The following is a 22,596-nucleotide window of genomic DNA, read 5'->3' on the forward strand; positions in this document are numbered from 1 at the left end:
GCGGGTGCAAAGTCATGTTTTCAGAAACAGCTGGGTTGTTCTCAGAGAGCTGACAGCGGGTGCAAAGTCATGTTTTCAGAAACAGCTGGGTTGTTCTCAGAGAGCTGACAGCGGGTGCAAAGTCATGTTTTCAGAAACAGCTGGGTTGTTCTCAGAGAGCTGACAGCGGGTGCAAAGTCATGTTTTCAGAAACAGCTGGGTTGTTCTCAGAGAGCTGACAGCGGGTGCAAAGTCATGTTTTCAGAAACAGCTGGGTTGTTCTCAGAGAGCTGACAGCGGGTGCAAAGTCATGTTTTCAGAAACAGCTGGGTTGTTTTTAGAGAGCTGACAGAGGGTGCAAAGTCATGTTTTCAGAAACAGCTGGGTTGTTTTCAGAGAGCTGACAGAGGGTGCAAAGTCATGTTTTCAGAAACAGCTGGGTTGTTTTCAGAGAGCTGACAGCGGGTGCAAAGTCATGTTTTCAGAAACAGCTGGGTTGTTTTCAGAGAGCTGACAGCGGGTGCAGAGTCATGTTTTCAGAAACAGCTGGGTTGTTCTCAGAGAGCTGACAGCGGGTGCAAAGTCATGTTTTCAGAAACAGCTGGGTTGTTTTCAGAGAGCTGACAGCGGGTGCAAAGTCATGTTTTCAGAAACAGCTGGGTTGTTTTCAGAGAGCTGACATCGGGTGCAAAGTCATGTTTTCAGAAACAGCTGGGTTGTTTTCAGAGAGCTGACAGCGGGTGCAAAGTCATGTTTTCAGAAACAGCTGGGTTGTTTTCAGAGAGCTGACAGCGGGTGCAAAGTCATGTTTTCAGAAACAGCTGGGTTGTTTTCAGAGAGCTGACAGCGGGTGCAAAGTCATGTTTTCAGAAACAGCTGGGTTGTTTTCAGAGAGCTGACAGCGGGTGCAAAGTCATGTTTTCAGAAACAGCTGGGTTGTTCTCAGAGAGCTGACAGCGGGTGCAAAGTCATATTTTCAGAAACAGCTGGGTTGTTTTCAGAGAGCTGACAGTGGGTGCAGAGTCATGTTTTCAGAGAGCTGACAGCGGGTGCAAAGTCATGTTTTCAGAGAGCTGACAGTGGGTGCAAAGTCATGTTTTCAGAAACAGCTGGGTTGTTCTCAGAGAGCTGACAGCGGGTGCAAAGTCATGTTTTCAGAAACAGCTGGGTTGTTCTCAGAGAGCTGACAGCGGGTGCAAAGTCATGTTTTCAGAAACAGCTGGGTTGTTCTCAGAGAGCTGACAGCGGGTGCAGAGTCATGTTTTCAGAAACAGCTGGGTTGTTCTCAGAGAGCTGACAGCGGGTGCAAAGTCATGTTTTCAGAAACAGCTGGGTTGTTTTCAGAGAGCTGACAGCGGGTGCAAAGTCATGTTTTCAGAAACAGCTGGGTTGTTTTCAGAGAGCTGACATCGGGTGCAAAGTCATGTTTTCAGAAACAGCTGGGTTGTTTTCAGAGAGCTGACAGCGGGTGCAAAGTCATGTTTTCAGAAACAGCTGGGTTGTTTTCAGAGAGCTGACAGCGGGTGCAAAGTCATGTTTTCAGAAACAGCTGGGTTGTTTTCAGAGAGCTGACAGCGGGTGCAAAGTCATGTTTTCAGAAACAGCTGGGTTGTTTTCAGAGAGCTGACAGCGGGTGCAAAGTCATGTTTTCAGAAACAGCTGGGTTGTTCTCAGAGAGCTGACAGCGGGTGCAAAGTCATATTTTCAGAAACAGCTGGGTTGTTTTCAGAGAGCTGACAGTGGGTGCAGAGTCATGTTTTCAGAGAGCTGACAGCGGGTGCAAAGTCATGTTTTCAGAGAGCTGACAGTGGGTGCAAAGTCATGTTTTCAGAAACAGCTGGGTTGTTCTCAGAGAGCTGACAGCGGGTGCAAAGTCATGTTTTCAGAAACAGCTGGGTTGTTCTCAGAGAGCTGACAGCGGGTGCAAAGTCATGTTTTCAGAAACAGCTGGGTTGTTCTCAGAGAGCTGACAGCGGGTGCAAAGTCATGTTTTCAGAAACAGCTGGGTTGTTTTCAGAGAGCTGACAGCGGGTGCAAAGTCATGTTTTCAGAGAGCTGACAGTGGGTGCAAAGTCATGTTTTCAGAAACAGCTGGGTTGTTTTCAGAGAGCTGACAGCAGGTGCAAAGTCATGTTTTCAGAAACAGCTGGGTTGTTCTCAGGGAGCTGACAGCGGGTGCAAAGTCATGTTTTCAGAAACAGCTGGGTTGTTCTCAGAGAGCTGACAGTGGGTGCAAAGTCATGTTTTCAGAAACAGCTGGGTTGTTCTCAGAGAGCTGACAGAGGGTGCAAAGTCATGTTTTCAGAAACAGCTGGGTTGTTTTCAGAGAGCTGACAGAGGGTGCAAAGTCATGTTTTCAGAAACAGCTGGGTTGTTTTCAGAGAGCTGACAGCGGGTGCAAAGTCATGTTTTCAGAAACAGCTGGGTTGTTTTCAGAGAGCTGACAGCGGGTGCAGAGTCATGTTTTCAGAAACAGCTGGGTTGTTCTCAGAGAGCTGACAGCGGGTGCAAAGTCATGTTTTCAGAAACAGCTGGGTTGTTTTCAGAGAGCTGACAGCGGGTGCAAAGTCATGTTTTCAGAAACAGCTGGGTTGTTTTCAGAGAGCTGACAGCGGGTGCAAAGTCATGTTTTCAGAAACAGCTGGGTTGTTTTCAGAGAGCTGACAGCGGGTGCAAAGTCATGTTTTCAGAAACAGCTGGGTTGTTTTCAGAGAGCTGACAGCGGGTGCAAAGTCATGTTTTCAGAAACAGCTGGGTTGTTCTCAGAGAGCTGACAGCGGGTGCAAAGTCATGTTTTCAGAAACAGCTGGGTTGTTCTAAGAGAGCTGACAGCGGGTGCAAAGTCATGTTTTCAGAAACAGCTGGGTTGTTCTCAGAGAGCTGACAGCGGGTGCAAAGTCATGTTTTCAGAAACAGCTGGGTTGTTCTCAGAGAGCTGACAGCGGGTGCAAAGTCATGTTTTCAGAAACAGCTGGGTTGTTCTCAGAGAGCTGACAGCGGGTGCAAAGTCATGTTTTCAGAAACAGCTGGGTTGTTCTCAGAGAGCTGACAGCGGGTGCAAAGTCATGTTTTCAGAAACAGCTGGGTTGTTTTTAGAGAGCTGACAGAGGGTGCAAAGTCATGTTTTCAGAAACAGCTGGGTTGTTTTCAGAGAGCTGACAGAGGGTGCAAAGTCATGTTTTCAGAAACAGCTGGGTTGTTTTCAGAGAGCTGACAGCGGGTGCAAAGTCATGTTTTCAGAAACAGCTGGGTTGTTTTCAGAGAGCTGACAGCGGGTGCAGAGTCATGTTTTCAGAAACAGCTGGGTTGTTCTCAGAGAGCTGACAGCGGGTGCAAAGTCATGTTTTCAGAAACAGCTGGGTTGTTTTCAGAGAGCTGACAGCGGGTGCAAAGTCATGTTTTCAGAAACAGCTGGGTTGTTTTCAGAGAGCTGACATCGGGTGCAAAGTCATGTTTTCAGAAACAGCTGGGTTGTTTTCAGAGAGCTGACAGCGGGTGCAAAGTCATGTTTTCAGAAACAGCTGGGTTGTTTTCAGAGAGCTGACAGCGGGTGCAAAGTCATGTTTTCAGAAACAGCTGGGTTGTTTTCAGAGAGCTGACAGCGGGTGCAAAGTCATGTTTTCAGAAACAGCTGGGTTGTTTTCAGAGAGCTGACAGCGGGTGCAAAGTCATGTTTTCAGAAACAGCTGGGTTGTTCTCAGAGAGCTGACAGCGGGTGCAAAGTCATATTTTCAGAAACAGCTGGGTTGTTTTCAGAGAGCTGACAGTGGGTGCAGAGTCATGTTTTCAGAGAGCTGACAGCGGGTGCAAAGTCATGTTTTCAGAGAGCTGACAGTGGGTGCAAAGTCATGTTTTCAGAAACAGCTGGGTTGTTTTCAGAGAGCTGACAGCGGGTGCAAAGTCATGTTTTCAGAAACAGCTGGGTTGTTCTCAGAGAGCTGACAGCGGGTGCAAAGTCATGTTTTCAGAAACAGCTGGGTTGTTCTCAGAGAGCTGACAGCGGGTGCAAAGTCATGTTTTCAGAAACAGCTGGGTTGTTCTCAGAGAGCTGACAGCGGGTGCAAAGTCATGTTTTCAGAAACAGCTGGGTTGTTTTCAGAGAGCTGACAGCGGGTGCAAAGTCATGTTTTCAGAGAGCTGACAGTGGGTGCAAAGTCATGTTTTCAGAAACAGCTGGGTTGTTTTCAGAGAGCTGACAGCAGGTGCAAAGTCATGTTTTCAGAAACAGCTGGGTTGTTCTCAGGGAGCTGACAGCGGGTGCAAAGTCATGTTTTCAGAAACAGCTGGGTTGTTCTCAGAGAGCTGACAGTGGGTGCAAAGTCATGTTTTCAGAAACAGCTGGGTTGTTCTCAGAGAGCTGACAGCGGGTGCAAAGTCATGTTTTCAGAAACAGCTGGGTTGTTCTCAGAGAGCTGACAGAGGGTGCAAAGTCATGTTTTCAGAAACAGCTGGGTTGTTTTCAGAGAGCTGACAGAGGGTGCAAAGTCATGTTTTCAGAAACAGCTGGGTTGTTTTCAGAGAGCTGACAGCGGGTGCAAAGTCATGTTTTCAGAAACAGCTGGGTTGTTTTCAGAGAGCTGACAGCGGGTGCAAAGTCATGTTTTCAGAAACAGCTGGGTTGTTCTCAGATAGCTGACAGCGGGTGCAAAGTCATGTTTTCAGAAACAGCTGGGTTGTTTTCAGAGAGCTGACAGTGGGTGCAGAGTCATGTTTTCAGAGAGCTGACAGCGGGTGCAAAGTCATGTTTTCAGAGAGCTGACAGTGGGTGCAAAGTCATGTTTTCAGAAACAGCTGGGTTGTTTTCAGAGAGCTGACAGCGGGTGCAAAGTCATGTTTTCAGAAACAGCTGGGTTGTTCTCAGAGAGCTGACAGCGGGTGCAAAGTCATGTTTTCAGAAACAGCTGGGTTGTTCTCAGAGAGCTGACAGCGGGTGCAAAGTCATTTTTTCAGAAACAGCTGGGTTGTTCTCAGAGAGCTGACAGCGGGTGCAAAGTCATGTTTTCAGAAACAGCTGGGTTGTTCTCAGAGAGCTGACAGAGGGTGCAAAGTCATGTTTTCAGAAACAGCTGGGTTGTTTTCAGGGAGCTGACAGAGGGTGCAAAGTCATGTTTTCAGAAACAGCTGGGTTGTTTTCAGAGAGCTGACAGAGGGTGCAAAGTCATGTTTTCAGAAACAGCTGGGTTGTTTTCAGAGAGCTGACAGCGGGTGCAAAGTCATGTTTTCAGAAACAGCTGGGTTGTTTTCAGAGAGCTGACAGCGGGTGCAAAGTCATGTTTTCAGAAACAGCTGGGTTGTTTTCAGAGAGCTGACAGCGGGTGCAAAGTCATGTTTTCAGAAACAGCTGGGTTGTTTTCAGAGAGCTGACATCGGGTGCAAAGTCATGTTTTCAGAAACAGCTGGGTTGTTTTCAGAGAGCTGACAGCGGGTGCAAAGTCATGTTTTCAGAAACAGCTGGGTTGTTTTCAGAGAGCTGACAGCGGGTGCAAAGTCATGTTTTCAGAAACAGCTGGGTTGTTTTCAGAGAGCTGACAGCGGGTGCAAAGTCATGTTTTCAGAAACAGCTGGGTTGTTTTCAGAGAGCTGACAGCGGGTGCAAAGTCATGTTTTCAGAAACAGCTGGGTTGTTTTCAGAGAGCTGACAGCGGGTGCAAAGTCATGTTTTCAGAAACAGCTGGGTTGTTTTCAGAGAGCTGACAGCTGGTGCAAAGTCATGTTTTCAGAAACAGCTGGGTTGTTTTCAGAGAGCTGACAGCGGGTGCAAAGTCATGTTTTCAGAAACAGCTGGGTTGTTCTAAGAGAGCTGACAGCGGGTGCAAAGTCATGTTTTCAGAAACAGCTGGGTTGTTCTCAGAGAGCTGACAGCGGGTGCAAAGTCATGTTTTCAGAAACAGCTGGGTTGTTCTCAGAGAGCTGACAGCGGGTGCAAAGTCATGTTTTCAGAAACAGCTGGGTTGTTCTCAGAGAGCTGACAGCGGGTGCAAAGTCATGTTTTCAGAAACAGCTGGGTTGTTCTCAGAGAGCTGACAGCGGGTGCAAAGTCATGTTTTCAGAAACAGCTGGGTTGTTTTTAGAGAGCTGACAGAGGGTGCAAAGTCATGTTTTCAGAAACAGCTGGGTTGTTTTCAGAGAGCTGACAGAGGGTGCAAAGTCATGTTTTCAGAAACAGCTGGGTTGTTTTCAGAGAGCTGACAGCGGGTGCAAAGTCATGTTTTCAGAAACAGCTGGGTTGTTTTCAGAGAGCTGACAGCGGGTGCAGAGTCATGTTTTCAGAAACAGCTGGGTTGTTCTCAGAGAGCTGACAGCGGGTGCAAAGTCATGTTTTCAGAAACAGCTGGGTTGTTTTCAGAGAGCTGACAGCGGGTGCAAAGTCATGTTTTCAGAAACAGCTGGGTTGTTTTCAGAGAGCTGACATCGGGTGCAAAGTCATGTTTTCAGAAACAGCTGGGTTGTTTTCAGAGAGCTGACAGCGGGTGCAAAGTCATGTTTTCAGAAACAGCTGGGTTGTTTTCAGAGAGCTGACAGCGGGTGCAAAGTCATGTTTTCAGAAACAGCTGGGTTGTTTTCAGAGAGCTGACAGCGGGTGCAAAGTCATGTTTTCAGAAACAGCTGGGTTGTTTTCAGAGAGCTGACAGCGGGTGCAAAGTCATGTTTTCAAAAACAGCTGGGTTGTTCTCAGAGAGCTGACAGCGGGTGCAAAGTCATATTTTCAGAAACAGCTGGGTTGTTTTCAGAGAGCTGACAGTGGGTGCAGAGTCATGTTTTCAGAGAGCTGACAGCGGGTGCAAAGTCATGTTTTCAGAGAGCTGACAGTGGGTGCAAAGTCATGTTTTCAGAAACAGCTGGGTTGTTTTCAGAGAGCTGACAGCGGGTGCAAAGTCATGTTTTCAGAAACAGCTGGGTTGTTCTCAGAGAGCTGACAGCGGGTGCAAAGTCATGTTTTCAGAAACAGCTGGGTTGTTCTCAGAGAGCTGACAGCGGGTGCAAAGTCATGTTTTCAGAAACAGCTGGGTTGTTCTCAGAGAGCTGACAGCGGGTGCAAAGTCATGTTTTCAGAAACAGCTGGGTTGTTTTCAGAGAGCTGACAGCGGGTGCAAAGTCATGTTTTCAGAGAGCTGACAGTGGGTGCAAAGTCATGTTTTCAGAAACAGCTGGGTTGTTTTCAGAGAGCTGACAGCAGGTGCAAAGTCATGTTTTCAGAAACAGCTGGGTTGTTCTCAGGGAGCTGACAGCGGGTGCAAAGTCATGTTTTCAGAAACAGCTGGGTTGTTCTCAGAGAGCTGACAGTGGGTGCAAAGTCATGTTTTCAGAAACAGCTGGGTTGTTCTCAGAGAGCTGACAGCGGGTGCAAAGTCATGTTTTCAGAAACAGCTGGGTTGTTCTCAGAGAGCTGACAGAGGGTGCAAAGTCATGTTTTCAGAAACAGCTGGGTTGTTTTCAGAGAGCTGACAGAGGGTGCAAAGTCATGTTTTCAGAAACAGCTGGGTTGTTTTCAGAGAGCTGACAGCGGGTGCAAAGTCATGTTTTCAGAAACAGCTGGGTTGTTTTCAGAGAGCTGACAGCGGGTGCAAAGTCATGTTTTCAGAAACAGCTGGGTTGTTCTCAGATAGCTGACAGCGGGTGCAAAGTCATGTTTTCAGAAACAGCTGGGTTGTTCTCAGAGAGCTGACAGAGGGTGCAGAGTCATGTTTTCAGAAACAGCTGGGTTGTTTTCAGAGAGCTGACAGTGGGTGCAGAGTCATGTTTTCAGAGAGCTGACAGCGGGTGCAAAGTCATGTTTTCAGAGAGCTGACAGTGGGTGCAAAGTCATGTTTTCAGAAACAGCTGGGTTGTTTTCAGAGAGCTGACAGCGGGTGCAAAGTCATGTTTTCAGAAACAGCTGGGTTGTTCTCAGAGAGCTGACAGCGGGTGCAAAGTCATGTTTTCAGAAACAGCTGGGTTGTTCTCAGAGAGCTGACAGCGGGTGCAAAGTCATTTTTTCAGAAACAGCTGGGTTGTTCTCAGAGAGCTGACAGCGGGTGCAAAGTCATGTTTTCAGAAACAGCTGGGTTGTTCTCAGAGAGCTGACAGAGGGTGCAAAGTCATGTTTTCAGAAACAGCTGGGTTGTTTTCAGGGAGCTGACAGAGGGTGCAAAGTCATGTTTTCAGAAACAGCTGGGTTGTTTTCAGAGAGCTGACAGAGGGTGCAAAGTCATGTTTTCAGAAACAGCTGGGTTGTTTTCAGAGAGCTGACAGCGGGTGCAAAGTCATGTTTTCAGAAACAGCTGGGTTGTTTTCAGAGAGCTGACAGCGGGTGCAAAGTCATGTTTTCAGAAACAGCTGGGTTGTTTTCAGAGAGCTGACAGCGGGTGCAAAGTCATGTTTTCAGAAACAGCTGGGTTGTTTTCAGAGAGCTGACATCGGGTGCAAAGTCATGTTTTCAGAAACAGCTGGGTTGTTTTCAGAGAGCTGACAGCGGGTGCAAAGTCATGTTTTCAGAAACAGCTGGGTTGTTTTCAGAGAGCTGACAGCGGGTGCAAAGTCATGTTTTCAGAAACAGCTGGGTTGTTTTCAGAGAGCTGACAGCGGGTGCAAAGTCATGTTTTCAGAAACAGCTGGGTTGTTTTCAGAGAGCTGACAGCGGGTGCAAAGTCATGTTTTCAGAAACAGCTGGGTTGTTTTCAGAGAGCTGACAGCGGGTGCAAAGTCATGTTTTCAGAAACAGCTGGGTTGTTTTCAGAGAGCTGACAGCTGGTGCAAAGTCATGTTTTCAGAAACAGCTGGGTTGTTTTCAGAGAGCTGACAGCGGGTGCAAAGTCATGTTTTCAGAAACAGCTGGGTTGTTTTCAGAGAGCTGACAGCTGGTGCAAAGTCATGTTTTCAGAAACAGCTGGGTTGTTTTCAGAGAGCTGACAGCGGGTGCAAAGTCATGTTTTCAGAAACAGCTGGGTTGTTTTCAGAGAGCTGAGGAAAAGCATGGTGGTGTCTGATGCTTGTGACCCCTGTGTCCACTCCACAGCAAACAAGAGGAACCCACACCAGAGAAGCAGCCAGACAGCCAGCATAGTCAATTGAATGGAGCATCAGCCAGGGGCAGTATCCAACACATCACATCCCTTTTAACTGGAACTCAGAGATCCTACCTCTGACACCAAATAGCAGAAACAGATATACTTACACTTGCCGCCTGTGTCTCAGCCAGATGGTTGGCCTTTTGCCGTCGGAGGTCAGACTTGATGAATGCTGTGACATATAGATGAGAGCGGTAAGGCACTACTCAGAAACATATTCAGAAATGCATGGGTCATATATAGTATTGATGTTCAGGAATGTATAGCCTCGGAAACTATGTTGGAAATGTACTACTGTATGTAGAAAATGTGTTAACGTTTTCCTGTGAAGAGAAATCATGGTCACTATGACCCACAAGAGGGCATCCTTACTCCAGGATGAATCCTAGATAAGGCTGTTATGCAAAATCTGTGCAACCGACTGCGATTATCTGAGGAGTCATGCGTTCCTACAGCCCCATATAATGTGGATCACATAACAGGACACTGTGCTTCACTATAACAAAGTTCAATCTACCGTAAAGCTGTTTTGTTATAGCAAAATAGGGCTATAATGTGTGTAGGGGTTAAGCAAACTACCTGTCATAATAGTGCCTATGAGGAGGAAGACACAGAGAAAGATGTTCCCAGCGAACGTTCCAAAGTGCTCTATGATCTTCCCTTGACCGATGGTGAATATGATCCCAAATATCTGGAAGAATGAAGGGAGTGAACATGAGAGTTGATAATCTCAAAACACAATCAAGTTTCAAGTTTTAATGTCACATGCACAAGTACAGTGAAATGCCTTTCTTGCAAGTTCTAACCCCAACAATGTAATACTAAAAATAACAAGGTTGAACAAAAAAAATAACACGAGTCAGTTCCAGTACCATATTTACAATGTGCAGGGATACTGGATGGATAGAGGTAGATATGTATAGGGGTAAGGTGAGGTGACTAGGCATCAGGATATATGATAAACAGAGTAGCAGCAGCATATCTGATGAGTGTATGTGAGTGGGTGTGTAGAGTTGGTATGAAATGTAAAGGTATGTGCATATTATGGAGAGAGCGTATGTGTGTTGAAGTATCAGTGTGCATAGTGTGTAGGACCCTGTGAGTGTGCATAGAGAGTGCAAAAATAAGAATAAAATACGAAGGTCAACTCAGATGTTATGTGTAACCCTTTTGTTAGCTATTTAGTTAGCTATTTAGCAGTCTTATAGCTTGGGGATAGAAGCTGTTCAGGAGCCTATTGGTGTCAGACTTGATGCACCGGTACCGCTTGCTGTGCATATGCAGAGAGAACCTTCTATGGCTTGGGTGGTTGGAGTCTAACTTTTTTCCAGGCCTTCCTTTCACACAGCCTGATATAGAGGTCCTGGATGGCAGGGAGCTCGGCCCCAGTAATGTACTGGGTTGTCCATGCGGTCGAGGGCGGTGCTATTGCCATACCAAGCTGTGATACAGCCAGTCAAGATGCTCTCAATGGTACAGCTGTAGAACTTAGAAGATTTGAGGGCCCATGCCGCGCCTTCTTCACAACTGTGTGTGGACCATTTTAAGTTGAGTGATTTGGACACTTTAAGCTCTCGATCTGCTCCACTGCAGTCCCATTGAGGTGGATTACAGACTGGACTCACATCGGCCTTGGAGAGCGAGACCACCCAATCTTCTGGGTCGGTGGCAGCCCTCACACCCGGGACTATGTTGTTATTGTCAAAGCGTGCATAAAATGCATTAGGTTCATACATAGACTTCATGCATACAACAAACCTAGATGTACTATTTCAATGGTGAATATTATCCCAAAGTATGATCCCTGTTACCTGAGCTGAACAGTTGAGCAGGCCTGAGGAGGTGCCCTCACACTCTGGGAAGGTCAGCTCCACAGCAAACTCAAAGCCAAGCGGCAGGTACCCGGTCATGAAGAACCTGAAGACATGAGGTTTTCCAGTGTTGTTTTTACTCAAACTAAAGAGCAGCACTTAACATTTCATGCCTGCTGAGAGAAATAAAAAGATCTACTCCACAGCCAAATCTCCTCTGAGGGCATTACTCTAGCAGACCCTTTAAAACCTTCAGCTCTTGTTCATCTCCTTTATACATCAGTTAACAAATAATAAAATACTTATTCAACTCCAGAGGAAAATAATTAATGTTGCACATAATCATGGGCTTGTCTCCCACTACACTTGACCTTAAACAGTCTTAACTACTAAACATTTTAAGATATTGTCTGCCTTTTCCCACAGAGTGGCTGTTTAAAGAGCAAGGAGGCAGTTTGCAATGTAAATAGCATGCAGTGCTCCTGTGGTGTGACCAGGGCAGGAAACCTAGTCCACCCCACATTACAACTGACATGCTAAAGGTGGAATAGCTAGCAAATGCAAATCATTCACAAACATCATTGTGTGTGGTCACAGTGTTTGTTCACTCTTACCCAAGAGCCCCCGATGTTACAAACACCACCCATAGGTGGCCTAAGTTGAGGGTGAAGGCATAGACCACCATTCCCACGAAGGACAGAAGATATACAGCCAGGGTAGTCTGTCTGGGGAGAGAGGAAAATAATCATATATGTTTGTTTTTCCTGGATTTTGCCTGTATGAAATGTACTGTATGCTTGTGTAAATAGAAATGTACTAACTATATTTTAATAAGCAGTTTGATTTGCTGCATTGCTCCCGGACACGTCAACATCCCATATGGGATTTGAATGAGTCTGCAATGTATTCATCTTATCTGGATGTTGCTTTTACATAAGTTTCACAAAGCACTTCAGAACAGTCCCAGTCCTCAACAATCTGTGGTAGGCCTACATACAGCACCAGTAACCCGTCCAGGTTCTGAACTAGCATGCAGAACTGTTCAGTAAGGCTGGCTGTGACTCCACTGTCAACCCCTCCAATCCCATCCTCTATGAGAGGAAAAACAAGATTCCTGACCATCTAAGACCCCCTTATTAAAACTGGCACATTCTGGCCTACACCAACAGGCTTACTATGGTGAAGCTCTTCCTGTACAACCACGCATGAAACATTGCTCCACTCAGCTATTGTTGTTAATACAACTTCGTCCTTTGTCTCTCACACACATGGAGGTATGAGGAAGGGAGCATCAATAACAGAAATCTGGGTTGACTGCTTTGGCTCGATTTATTCAGATGTCATGTGAAGAATTTGGAGAAACAATTTTCACCCTCATAACATGTGTTATATATCCCTTTCATACTAAGATGAAAAGTTTCCAACTTTACCAAGCCGTCAACTTCTATCACATGTTCTTTATATTTGAAAGCTATTGCGGTAACAAAGCCTGGACTTTTGTTTCCACCAACCAAGGTAGTCATGAATGCGGTGTTATGCTTAAGTCTCGCTAACAGTATAAAACGTTGACTTTTATCTTATAAAACGCATTAAATAATGAACATTCTATTGTTGTCAGACATCAGATTTATCAAAGCTTCACAGAAATGCTTTTAATGCATGTATTCTCTCCATGTAAATGTATGTGGTTCTGTCCTTGAGCTGTTCTTGTCTGTTGTCACAATGTGTTTCCCCATGAATTTCTGTATCTGTCATTGCATCTTTTTTTCTTGGCTTTGAGAGCTACATTTTTAAAGCCGTTATATCTAGCTCCTAAATGATGGGTTAATATGCATACCTTTCTAACTTAGCCTACTAGCGATTTGTAGTTTATCTGTCTTCAGCCAAAATAACTGGTGGGGAGTTTGAAAGGAGAGAAAGCGTGAGATGGTGTGATCACATTGGCTGGTGATTATACATGTACTGCAGTATTAGGCCTAATATTTAGCCAACAAATGAGTTCATATGGATGAGCTTCTTCAGCTACATATAGCCCCTCTTTTCCAAGCCTCTCCACTATTCCTCTTCTCCTGGAATCGCAAAAGCTACAGGCTACAATATCTTGTTGGACATTAAATGTTGAGCATGTTTTGCTACGATTAGTCCTACGATTAGATAACTGTCTGCTGGGGATGAAGCAGGAGTTTGGGGGCTAGGTTGGCAGGTAAACACTTGGTACTGCCACTGCTGTTGTTATAGCATTCCCTGATGTGTAGAGTTGTGTAATGCCTGCAATTGAACGACATAGTTGATTCATTGTTTGTTCATGATCTGGTCAGGTGTTTGATGAATGGCTGCTCTGTGGTGAGAAACAACAACCTGTGTTATTTGACCAAAACAAATAGAAAGGAGATTAAACGGAATTGGACATGGTCTGCGCAGATGTCTGAATGACTACATTAATAACCTCTACAGATGTAGTTTCTTAATTTGATCACTATTTTGTTACTGAGAATTTTCCTACACAGCAGGAATTGTGAACTTGTAGTGTATTCAAGGTTTAAAAAGGCTTCTAAAGATTGTAATTTCCACTTTAAAATGTCAGCCACTGTTCCCCCGGTGCCGATGACGTGGATGTCGATTAAGACAGCCCCCGGCACCTTTCTGATTCAGTAAAATGGGGTTAAATGCGGAAGACACATTTCAGTTGAATGCATTCAGTTGTACAACTGACTAGGTATCCCCCTTTCCCTTAAGATCTACATCTGTATATAGATGCACTTAAAAGGATAGAGACTTCCTCTCAGGCACCATTAACTATGGAGCCTCAATTCCAACAGGCCAGTACTTCAGCTGAGAGGATTCATAGATAAAAACTTGTCAGCTTGGATATGCAGGGAGAGAAATCAGATACAACGCTTAGTTCCTCCAGAACCTCAATGGTTTCCATTTCCAACAAAAATAACTAATCTGCCTAGACGCCTGCCTTTGAATGAGAGCTTTTAAAGACATTCATGTAGAAAGTGACTCCTTTAGAGTGGCTAATGAGAGAAGCAAGAGCCCAGCCCATCCAAGGTCATATTCGGTTTACTGTTTTCATAGCCCGGAGCTCAAGAGTGTAAACACAACATTACTGATTGCTACCTTGTCAACCTATGCTATGGATAGTTTTTTTAATGAAGGATATGATTGAGATGTTAGATGTAGAGTAAGATTAAGTAGATACAGTGAATCTGGCTACTGTATGCACTAGTCTTTATCTGTACACAATAGTTATCTGTACGCAAGGCAAATCACATTTTAATCACTAATTAAAAAGGGCAAAGGTTCTCAAAGAGATGAGAAGTGGGACCTTAACAGCTCTTATCTTATTAACTGACTCATCAGCAGTTACTGGACCTCTTCCAACACGGAGCTTGACTGACTTGATCAGAGAGCGTGACGAAAAAGCTTGAGAGGATTATAAAGCCAATTACTGGGAATTTTCTGGTGTCATCAGACAAAAGATTAGCCAGTAGCCTTGTCAGCAGCCAGCTACAGCCGCACTATTACAATGTGTATGTGTCTAAGTTGGGGAATGTGTATGTAACCTTATTTAGTTCATTAGTACTAAGGAAGGGCCACTGAGCCCTGGGCATAAGTGGTCGCTTAGGGCCACGCGGCCACTAGAGGGTCCCTAACCAAATCGTTTTAGTTTTTTTAGGGACTCAGTCAGGGCCTCTACTTACTGTTACTAGAATACACAAAGTGCAATTTCGAAATGTGGTTGTGCATCAGCAGTTTTTATCTTGTTATTTCAGTCACTCAATAGTCATTGCAGAGAAAATCATTTGATTGGCAAGTTTGTCTTGCCAGCTATCTAATAATCATGGCCTTATACCAGGGCACATGCCCAGGAGCCCTGTCCTCCAGGGGGCCCACATTGATTTTGTTCGTCACTCTCACTCAGATATAATTGTATCATGGCATAAGTCATGGCAAAATGGGTATAACTGCAGGAATTTAGCTATTAAACGGACCATTTTTTCCTCCGCTCCATGGCAAAATGGGTATAACTGCAGGAATTTAGCTATTAAACTGACCATTTTTTGCTCCGCTCCATGGCAAAATGGGTATAACTGCAGGAATTTAGCTGTTAAACAGACCATTTTTTGCTCTGCTCCATGGCAAAATGGGTATAACTGCAGGAATTTAGCTGTTAAACAGACCATTTTTTGCTCCGCTCCATGGCAAAATGGGTATAACTGCAGGAATTTAGCTGTTAAACAGACCATTTTTTGCTCTGCTCCATGGCAAAATGGGTATAACTGCAGGAATTTAGCTGTTAAACAGACTATTTCTTGCTCCGCTCCATGGCAACATTTGTAGAATTGCATGATTAAAAAAAAAAGCATAATTTTCTTTCCGTCCATGTCAAAATGTATAGAATTTCATAAAACTTGTGTTAAAACTGTAACATTGGGGGGGGCACAAATCTCGCTTAGGGCCCAAAAGGGTAGGGTCTGACTTGCCATTCAGTGATCAAAGTCACACAAAAAAAGCTATTGTATCTAGGAGCATAATGCTACATGCAATAACGTGTATTTTTAGTAAAGTATTGTGTACTCTCAAGTGTTCCTAAGAGTATCTTACTTGTAGGTTTTGGTCTTGTCCAACCAGATCCCACATATGAGGGACCCCACCATCCCCGCAATGACAATGGTGAGGCCAATTCTTCCAGCATTCACCTCTTCACCCTGTGGAGGTTAAAATGACTGAATTGGTCTTTCTGCAGTCAAATTGGACATCCTGACCCTCTCACGCTTTTCAGTTATCTTATCTGGGGTGAGCCTACTTGCTACTAGAACTTGATACTAGTTCTCTTATACCTCATCTTTTTTGGGGCTATAGAATTGTGTCTTTAGTCTAGAAAATACCCTTAATTATAGACTACACAGTTAAATGTTTTACTTATTGGGGAGGTAACATCTCAAGATCTTCTTTGAATACAGTAAGTGAGGATATAACTGAAGGGCATGACCACAGAGGGACTTATGCAGACTACAGTAGGTTGGTTTTATTGTGATAAGATTCAGGTGAGACTTACTGGATAATGCTCAATAATCATCCGGTTCAGCAGTGTGGAAACAGCATAGAAACAACCGACATTCAGCCCTGCAGAAAACACAAGGAAACATGTTGGTTTTGTTTCTGCACTCTGAGACAGAGCTGTATTTTACAGGAGCTGTAGTCTGCAGAGGAGCAGGTCTTTATTTAGTCTGAGGCCTGCAGGGAAAGCAGGGGGATCCAGATGGGACGCTGTATTTGGGTTTCACTGGCCCTGTCCTAATGGAACCCATACCTGGCCCTTAGCCAGTCTACTACTACAAAGGAGAGAATATTTGACTTTGACATAAATGGTGGTGTGTCACTCAATATTTAATTGGTTTGGACAGCTTTGCCCTTAAGGTTTGTTGTCTTGTTCCTGAAAATCCTTATTTGCCACATCAAAGGGTAAACAATGTTAATATCAAATAACATTTAAAAAAGTAAAATGTCATATTTCCAAACAGCTAAAGGGCATGACATATGTAATAGTTCAACTCAAGCATTTATGTTATTGTTTATATTGAGATGGCACAGCCAAGGCAGACAATAATTCAGTGAAAATGTAATCAGGCTAAGCTGACCCGAGGCAATACTTTTATGGACTAGTAACCCTACCATTGCAAATATTCAATAAGTTAACCATTAACTACAAGGACTGTGACCTTTCAACCCTAAGAATCTGACAATAAACCTAAAATCCTCAAAAATACCGTTTGATGTACAAATATGTACAGTGTGCTGGATACAAAAACATAATGAGAGATATATTCACATCTCTAAGCACAAACTGATAATGACCTATTGATCTGGCTTTAAGACCCTAACAGATGTTTTCTTCAGATGGTTATACTCTGATGTTGTGTACATGTTTTCAATCACCTGTCACTGTGATGATGCAACAGCATCCACGTTGTTCATATTTACGTTTGTGAGTTCACCTTACTTGAACTCATTCAGGGGACACACAGTAGAGACTGCAGGATAATGCCCAGTGTACTTCGAATAGGGGCGATTCTGCTGTGAGGCCATGTGTGTGTGTTTATGAGATGAGGTCTGGGGCATCACCAATACAACAAGCTTTGATCTGGACAGCCGTATGTAACTTCTGTTTTCTCAAATAATAGGAGTACAAACATGCTGGTAGACATGGGTGTGGTTTGAGAGTGATTGAGGGTGAATACGACCCACCATAGCTGATGACGAGGAGCATGAAGGGTAGGTTACGCAGCAGTCTCAGGATAGATGCCACGTAGGAGTACTCTTCTGGAGGGATGCTCCTGGCTTGGACCTGAGCCAGGGTGGGAGGGATTTCCGGCTTCTCTTGGAACCCTGTTGAACACAGAAACAGAACCGGTAATAGTAATAATGTGATAATGCTGATATACTGTAGAGTAGAAGTTTGTATGCAATTCCCATAACACTGGACCATTCATTCCTATACAAATATTTGACAAACACCAATCATAGACACACCTAAATGTGTGTTCTCAACATACATTATCTAGGCACACCCAAAATATATTAGAAAAGGGTTGGATGTAGATTCTGAAGTTGCACATCTGTCAGAGCCCTTTAAAATGCCATGTTAAAATTGGATCCAACCACAAGCCAATCCTCCCCCTCGTTTTTCCTCCCAAGAAAAACTAGCAGCAGTCACTCAAATAAGCTGGTGATAGCAACAAATTAGTGAAAGGCCAATGGCCATCCCATGACTTCTAACATCCCTACATCTGTGCTTCTATCAATCAACACAGACACATGAGCTCAGTAGGAGTTAGGGCAGTCACATAGCTTTGGGGGACTATAAAACAGGAGGGGCCAAAGTTACATCCAGCTAGTTCAGTACAACGCAGCCAAGGCAACACACCAGGCCTATCGCTAAAAGAGCAAGAGACAAAGAGAGAGAAAGAAAGATGTGTGTCTGAGAATTTGCCTGAAGACTGGAGAGATGAAATGCACCAGTAACTGTTTGCCCTATCAGGGCCCTCTCTCTTCCTCCATGCCCCTGGTGCGCAGTGAGTGAGTCAGTCAGTCAGTGATTCAACAATAGTCACGCTGGAGAGTCCAGCTCCAACGTTCAGTCTGAGAAGTGGAGGAGAGATCAGCTCGCTGGGGTAGGAGTTCATAGAGTAGACCCACACACCAACTAGCCTCTACTCCACCTATCTGTACAGCTAACAGAGGGCTTCAATAGGCTTCAAATAACTTACAGCACCGGGTTAACAGAGGGCTTCAATAGGCTTCAAATAACTTACAGCACCGGGCTAACAGAGGGCTTCAATAGGCTTCAAATAACTTACAGCACCGGGGCTAACAGAGGGCTTCAATAGGCTTCAAATAACTTACAGCACCGGGCTAACAGAGGGCTTCAAATAACTTACAGCACCAGGCTAACAGAGGGCTTCAATAGGCTTCAGATAACTTACAGCACCGGGCTAACAGACGGCTTCAATAGGCGTCAGATATCTTACAGCACTCAGCTAACAGAGGGCTTCAATAGGTATCAGATATCTTACAGCACTCAGCTAACAGAGGGCTTCAATAGGTATCAGATATCTTACAGCACTCAGCTAACAGAGGGCTTCAATAGGTATCAGATATCTTACAGCACCCAGCTAACAGAGGGCTTCAATAGGTATCAGATATCTTACAGCACTCAGCTAACAGAGGGCTTCAATAGGTATCAGATATCTTACAGCACCCAGCTAACAGAGGGCTTCAATAGGTATCAGATATCTTACAGCACCCAGCTAACAGAGGGCTTCAATAGGTATCAGATATCTTACAGCACTCAGCTAACAGAGGGCATCAATAGGTATCAGATATCTTACAGCACCCAGCTAACAGAGGGCATCAATAGGCGTCAGATATCTTACAGCACTCAGCTAACAGAGGGCTTCAATAGGTATCAGATATCTTACAGCACCCAGCTAACAGAGGGCTTCAATAGGTATCAGATATCTTACAGCACCCAGCTAACAGAGGGCATCAATAGGTATCAGATATCTTACAGCACTCAGCTAACAGAGGGCTTCAATAGGTATCAGATATCTTACAGCACCCAGCTAACAGAGGGCTTCAATAGGTATCAGATATCTTACAGCACCCAGCTAACAGAGGGCATCAATAGGCGTCAGATATCTTACAGCACCCAGCTAACAGAGGGCATCAATAGGCGTCAGATATCTTATCCCAACAGTGTTGCTGGCCAGGCCTCTACAGTATCTGCTCACATCCTCCCCCCGTGGCTCATTTCATTTGGTTGAGTGTGAAAGTGCAGCAAAAGATTCTCCACTGGGATTGTCAGTAGCCTGAATGTTGGCGTGTTGGGGGGGGGGGGAGAGGGTGTGGCCGGATTAATCATGTGATCAGGGTGAAGTTGCCATGGGTTGGATCCAGCGGACCGTACCAAGAGAGGCATAGGTTGTCTCTGAATTTTCTTGGAAGATTATCTGGTTTACTGATCCAGAACTAGAGGGCTACAGGCTGTAAACATGCTTCTGTTTTCTCACAGAGCAGTCTGGGGAGATAGAAAGGGCCTTGTCTTATCCTGTGTTCAGTTTGATCAATTCGTTAAGTCGCTACTCAATACTGTCTGCTGACACCGGAGGAGAGTTTCGTTTCCCAAGAGTCCAGAAAAGATAAATAATGGCAGGTCAGGCAGTGAATCCCCGTTCTTCATCTAAGGCTAGGTTCCATGTCTAAGCTTGCCCAATGTGCCTCTTTCAACAAAACATGGGAAGCCCCAAACCAGGGATGACCTGGTTTGTGTGATGAAATAAAAAATACCTTAAAAAGGCAGTTCAGCGGTTTTAACTGAGGGTAATTGCAGAAGTCATGAACACTGGACAAACATAGGTTACTGAAGTCCATGTGACTCATGTGAATACCTCTATCTATCCTACCATGTCATCACTCTGAGAAAGTGTCAGTCATTAAACAGAGTCTAGAGGGGCAAAGGAATCACTCTATACTAGACCTCTCAATGTCCCTACTCCGTTTTAATATCACAACTAAAGAGATCTCGGTCAATTACAGCGATTGCAGCCCTGCCACAGCGAGTGAGTGAAGAGACGCTAGGTGGTCTGTTCAGAGCACATCTCAACACACACTAATCCCTGAGACTGCTGACCTATCCACCAACCCTGCCAGGAGAACATGACAGTCAGGGACAATTAGATATCCAGGACAGGAGACTACAGAACCAATGGTAAGCCCCAGAGATGCAATGCTGCAATGTAATTGTATTCCTACTGCCAAAGCAGAGCTATGTGTCCCCGTTTAAATAATCTTACAATGAAGCAAGTCGGAAACCAAATTTCTTCGGCACAAGGTTATGAACTGAGGCTCTATTTTTTCCCTACCAAGAGTTAACTATGAGTTGTTGTGACATTGACAATGTTAGGGGATAGGTCAATCTGGCCCCTCATATTGGCATTATAATGAATTTAACACCTCAAGGCTCATAATGACTGAAAGAGTTATACGTTATAATTGGGATGAGTTTAGGAAGGAGTGACTCTACTGGCCAACTCTATGTGTTAGCCACAGGATGTACTGTGCATAAGACTGGCCATTTTCCCTCGGGACTTACAGAAGACCACAAGGATGAAGATCACGGTGGCCACTCCAGCAGTGATGTAGAACATGATGCTGATGTGGTATGCCAGCTCGTCTATATTGTCAACATTTGGCACGAGAATGGGTGGCACCAGGAAGCCAATGGCAATGCCCAACTGTGAGTGAAGGAGACAAAAATACATGATCATTCAATGACTCCTCCCCTCACACCTACAGACATATGAAACAAAGCTTGGAAAAAGGGATCATTACCAAGGCACAATTTGTTTAATTTGAGGCATAAAAGAAAACACATATGACATATTTAAAATAACTTCCAGTGCTTTTTCACAATTCCTGACATTTAATCCTAGTAAAAATTCCCTGTTTTTAGGTCAGTTAGGATCACCCCTTTTATTTTAATGTGAAATGTCAATAATAGTATGATTTATTTCATCTTTTGTTTCTTTCATCATATTCCCAGTGGGTCAGAAGTTAACATACACTCAATTAGTACTTGGTAGCATTGCCTTTAAATTGTTTAACTTGGGTCAAATGTTTTGGGTAGCCTTCCACAAGCTTCCCACAATAAGTTGGGTGAAAATAGGCCTATTCCTCCTGACAGAGCTGGTGTAATTGAGTCAGGTTTGTAGGCCTCCTTGCTCGCACACACTTTTTCAGTTTTGCCCACAAATTTTCTATAGGATTGAGGTCAGGGCTTTGTGATGGCCACTCCAATACCTTGACTTTGTTGTCCTTAAGTCATTTTGCCACAACTTTGGAAGTATTCCTGGGGCGGCAGGGTAGCCTAGTGGTTAGAGTGCTGGACTAGTAAGGTTGAAAGTTCAAATCCCCAAAGAAAAAATCTGTTGTTCTGCCCCTGAACAGGCAGTTAACCCACTTTTTCAGTTCTGCCCGCAAATTTTCTATAGGATTGAAGTCAGGGCTCTGTGATGTCCGTCATCGAAAATAAGAATTTGTTCTTAACTTGCCTAGTTAAATAAAGGTAAAATAAGTAAATGCTTGGGGTCATTGCCCATTTGGAAGACCCATTTGTGACCAAGCTTTAAATTCCTGACTGATGTTGCTTCAATATATATAATTTTACTCCCTCATGATGCCATCTATTTTGTGAAATGCACTAGTCCCTCCTGCAGCAAAGCACCCCCACAACATGATGCTGCCACCCCCGTGCTTCACGGTTGGGATGGTGTTCTTCAGCTTGCAAGCCTCCCCCTTTTTCCTCCAAACATAACAATGGTCATTATAGCCAAACAGTTCTATTTTCGTTTCATCAGACGAAAACACCTTTCTCCAAAAAGTATGATATTTGTTCCCATGTGCAGTTGCAAACCGTAGTCTGGCTTTTTTTATGGTGGTTTTGGAGCAGTGGCTTCTTCCTTGCTGAGCGGCCTTTCAGGTTATGTCGATATAGGACTCGTTTTACTGTGGATATAGATACTTCTGTACCTGTTTCCTCCAGCATCTTCACAATGTCCTTTGCTGTTGTTCTGGGATTGATTTGCACTTTTCGCACCAAAGTACGTTCATCTCTAGAAGACAGAACACGTCTCCTTCCTGAGCGGTATGACGGCTGCCTGGGCCCACAGTGTTTATACTTGTGTACTATTGTTGGTACAGATGAACGTGGTACCTTCATCAATTACTTGTTTATTATTTAACCCCCTGTTCTACATGTTGTATTTGTGAGTGATTGTTTGTTGTATTGTGGTCCATATTGTGTGGCCGTGTATATTACGTGCTATGTTTGAATTTTTGAGTAAAGTATTTTATTACTTCATATCTGTTGTCCTGCGTCTGACTCATCTCACCAGCTACACACAGACTCCTTTACAGTAGGCCTTGAAATACATCCACAAGTACACCTCCAATTGACTCAGAAGCTTCTAAAACCATGACATCATTTTCTGGAATTTTCCAAGCTGTTTAAAGGCACAGTCAACTTAGTGTATGTAAACTTGTTATGCATGTTATTGAAATCAAAGTACTACTCATATTACAGAGCGAGCGGTAAAGCTTCATATGACTCCAACTTTTGCTTTGTAACACCTACAGATGAAACATTATGAAGTCTTAAAGGAGGCTTCGGTAAAGCTATAATGTCACAAATA

At 44.4% G+C, this 22,596-nt stretch overlaps 1 protein-coding gene across 1 annotated transcript in view; it reads right to left on the bottom strand.

Moving 5' to 3' along the window:
• The window catches only part of LOC139383671 (choline/ethanolamine transporter flvcr2a-like), a 43,643-nt gene that overhangs the window by 9,908 nt on the left and 11,139 nt on the right, over positions 1–22,596 (bottom strand). The window contains exons 2-9 of the mRNA XM_071128205.1: positions 20,499–20,640; positions 17,093–17,233; positions 15,903–15,970; positions 15,449–15,552; positions 11,452–11,562; positions 10,838–10,943; positions 9,606–9,717; positions 9,134–9,198 (exon numbers count right to left, since the gene is read on the bottom strand). Of these exons, the coding sequence (XP_070984306.1) occupies positions 9,134–9,198; positions 9,606–9,717; positions 10,838–10,943; positions 11,452–11,562; positions 15,449–15,552; positions 15,903–15,970; positions 17,093–17,233; positions 20,499–20,640 (849 nt within the window). The remainder of the gene's footprint in view (positions 1–9,133; positions 9,199–9,605; positions 9,718–10,837; positions 10,944–11,451; positions 11,563–15,448; positions 15,553–15,902; positions 15,971–17,092; positions 17,234–20,498; positions 20,641–22,596) is intronic.

The sequence above is a fragment of the Oncorhynchus clarkii genome, chromosome 25 (genome assembly GCF_045791955.1).
Source record: "Oncorhynchus clarkii lewisi isolate Uvic-CL-2024 chromosome 25, UVic_Ocla_1.0, whole genome shotgun sequence".
Classification (NCBI taxonomy): Eukaryota; Metazoa; Chordata; class Actinopteri; order Salmoniformes; family Salmonidae; genus Oncorhynchus; species Oncorhynchus clarkii.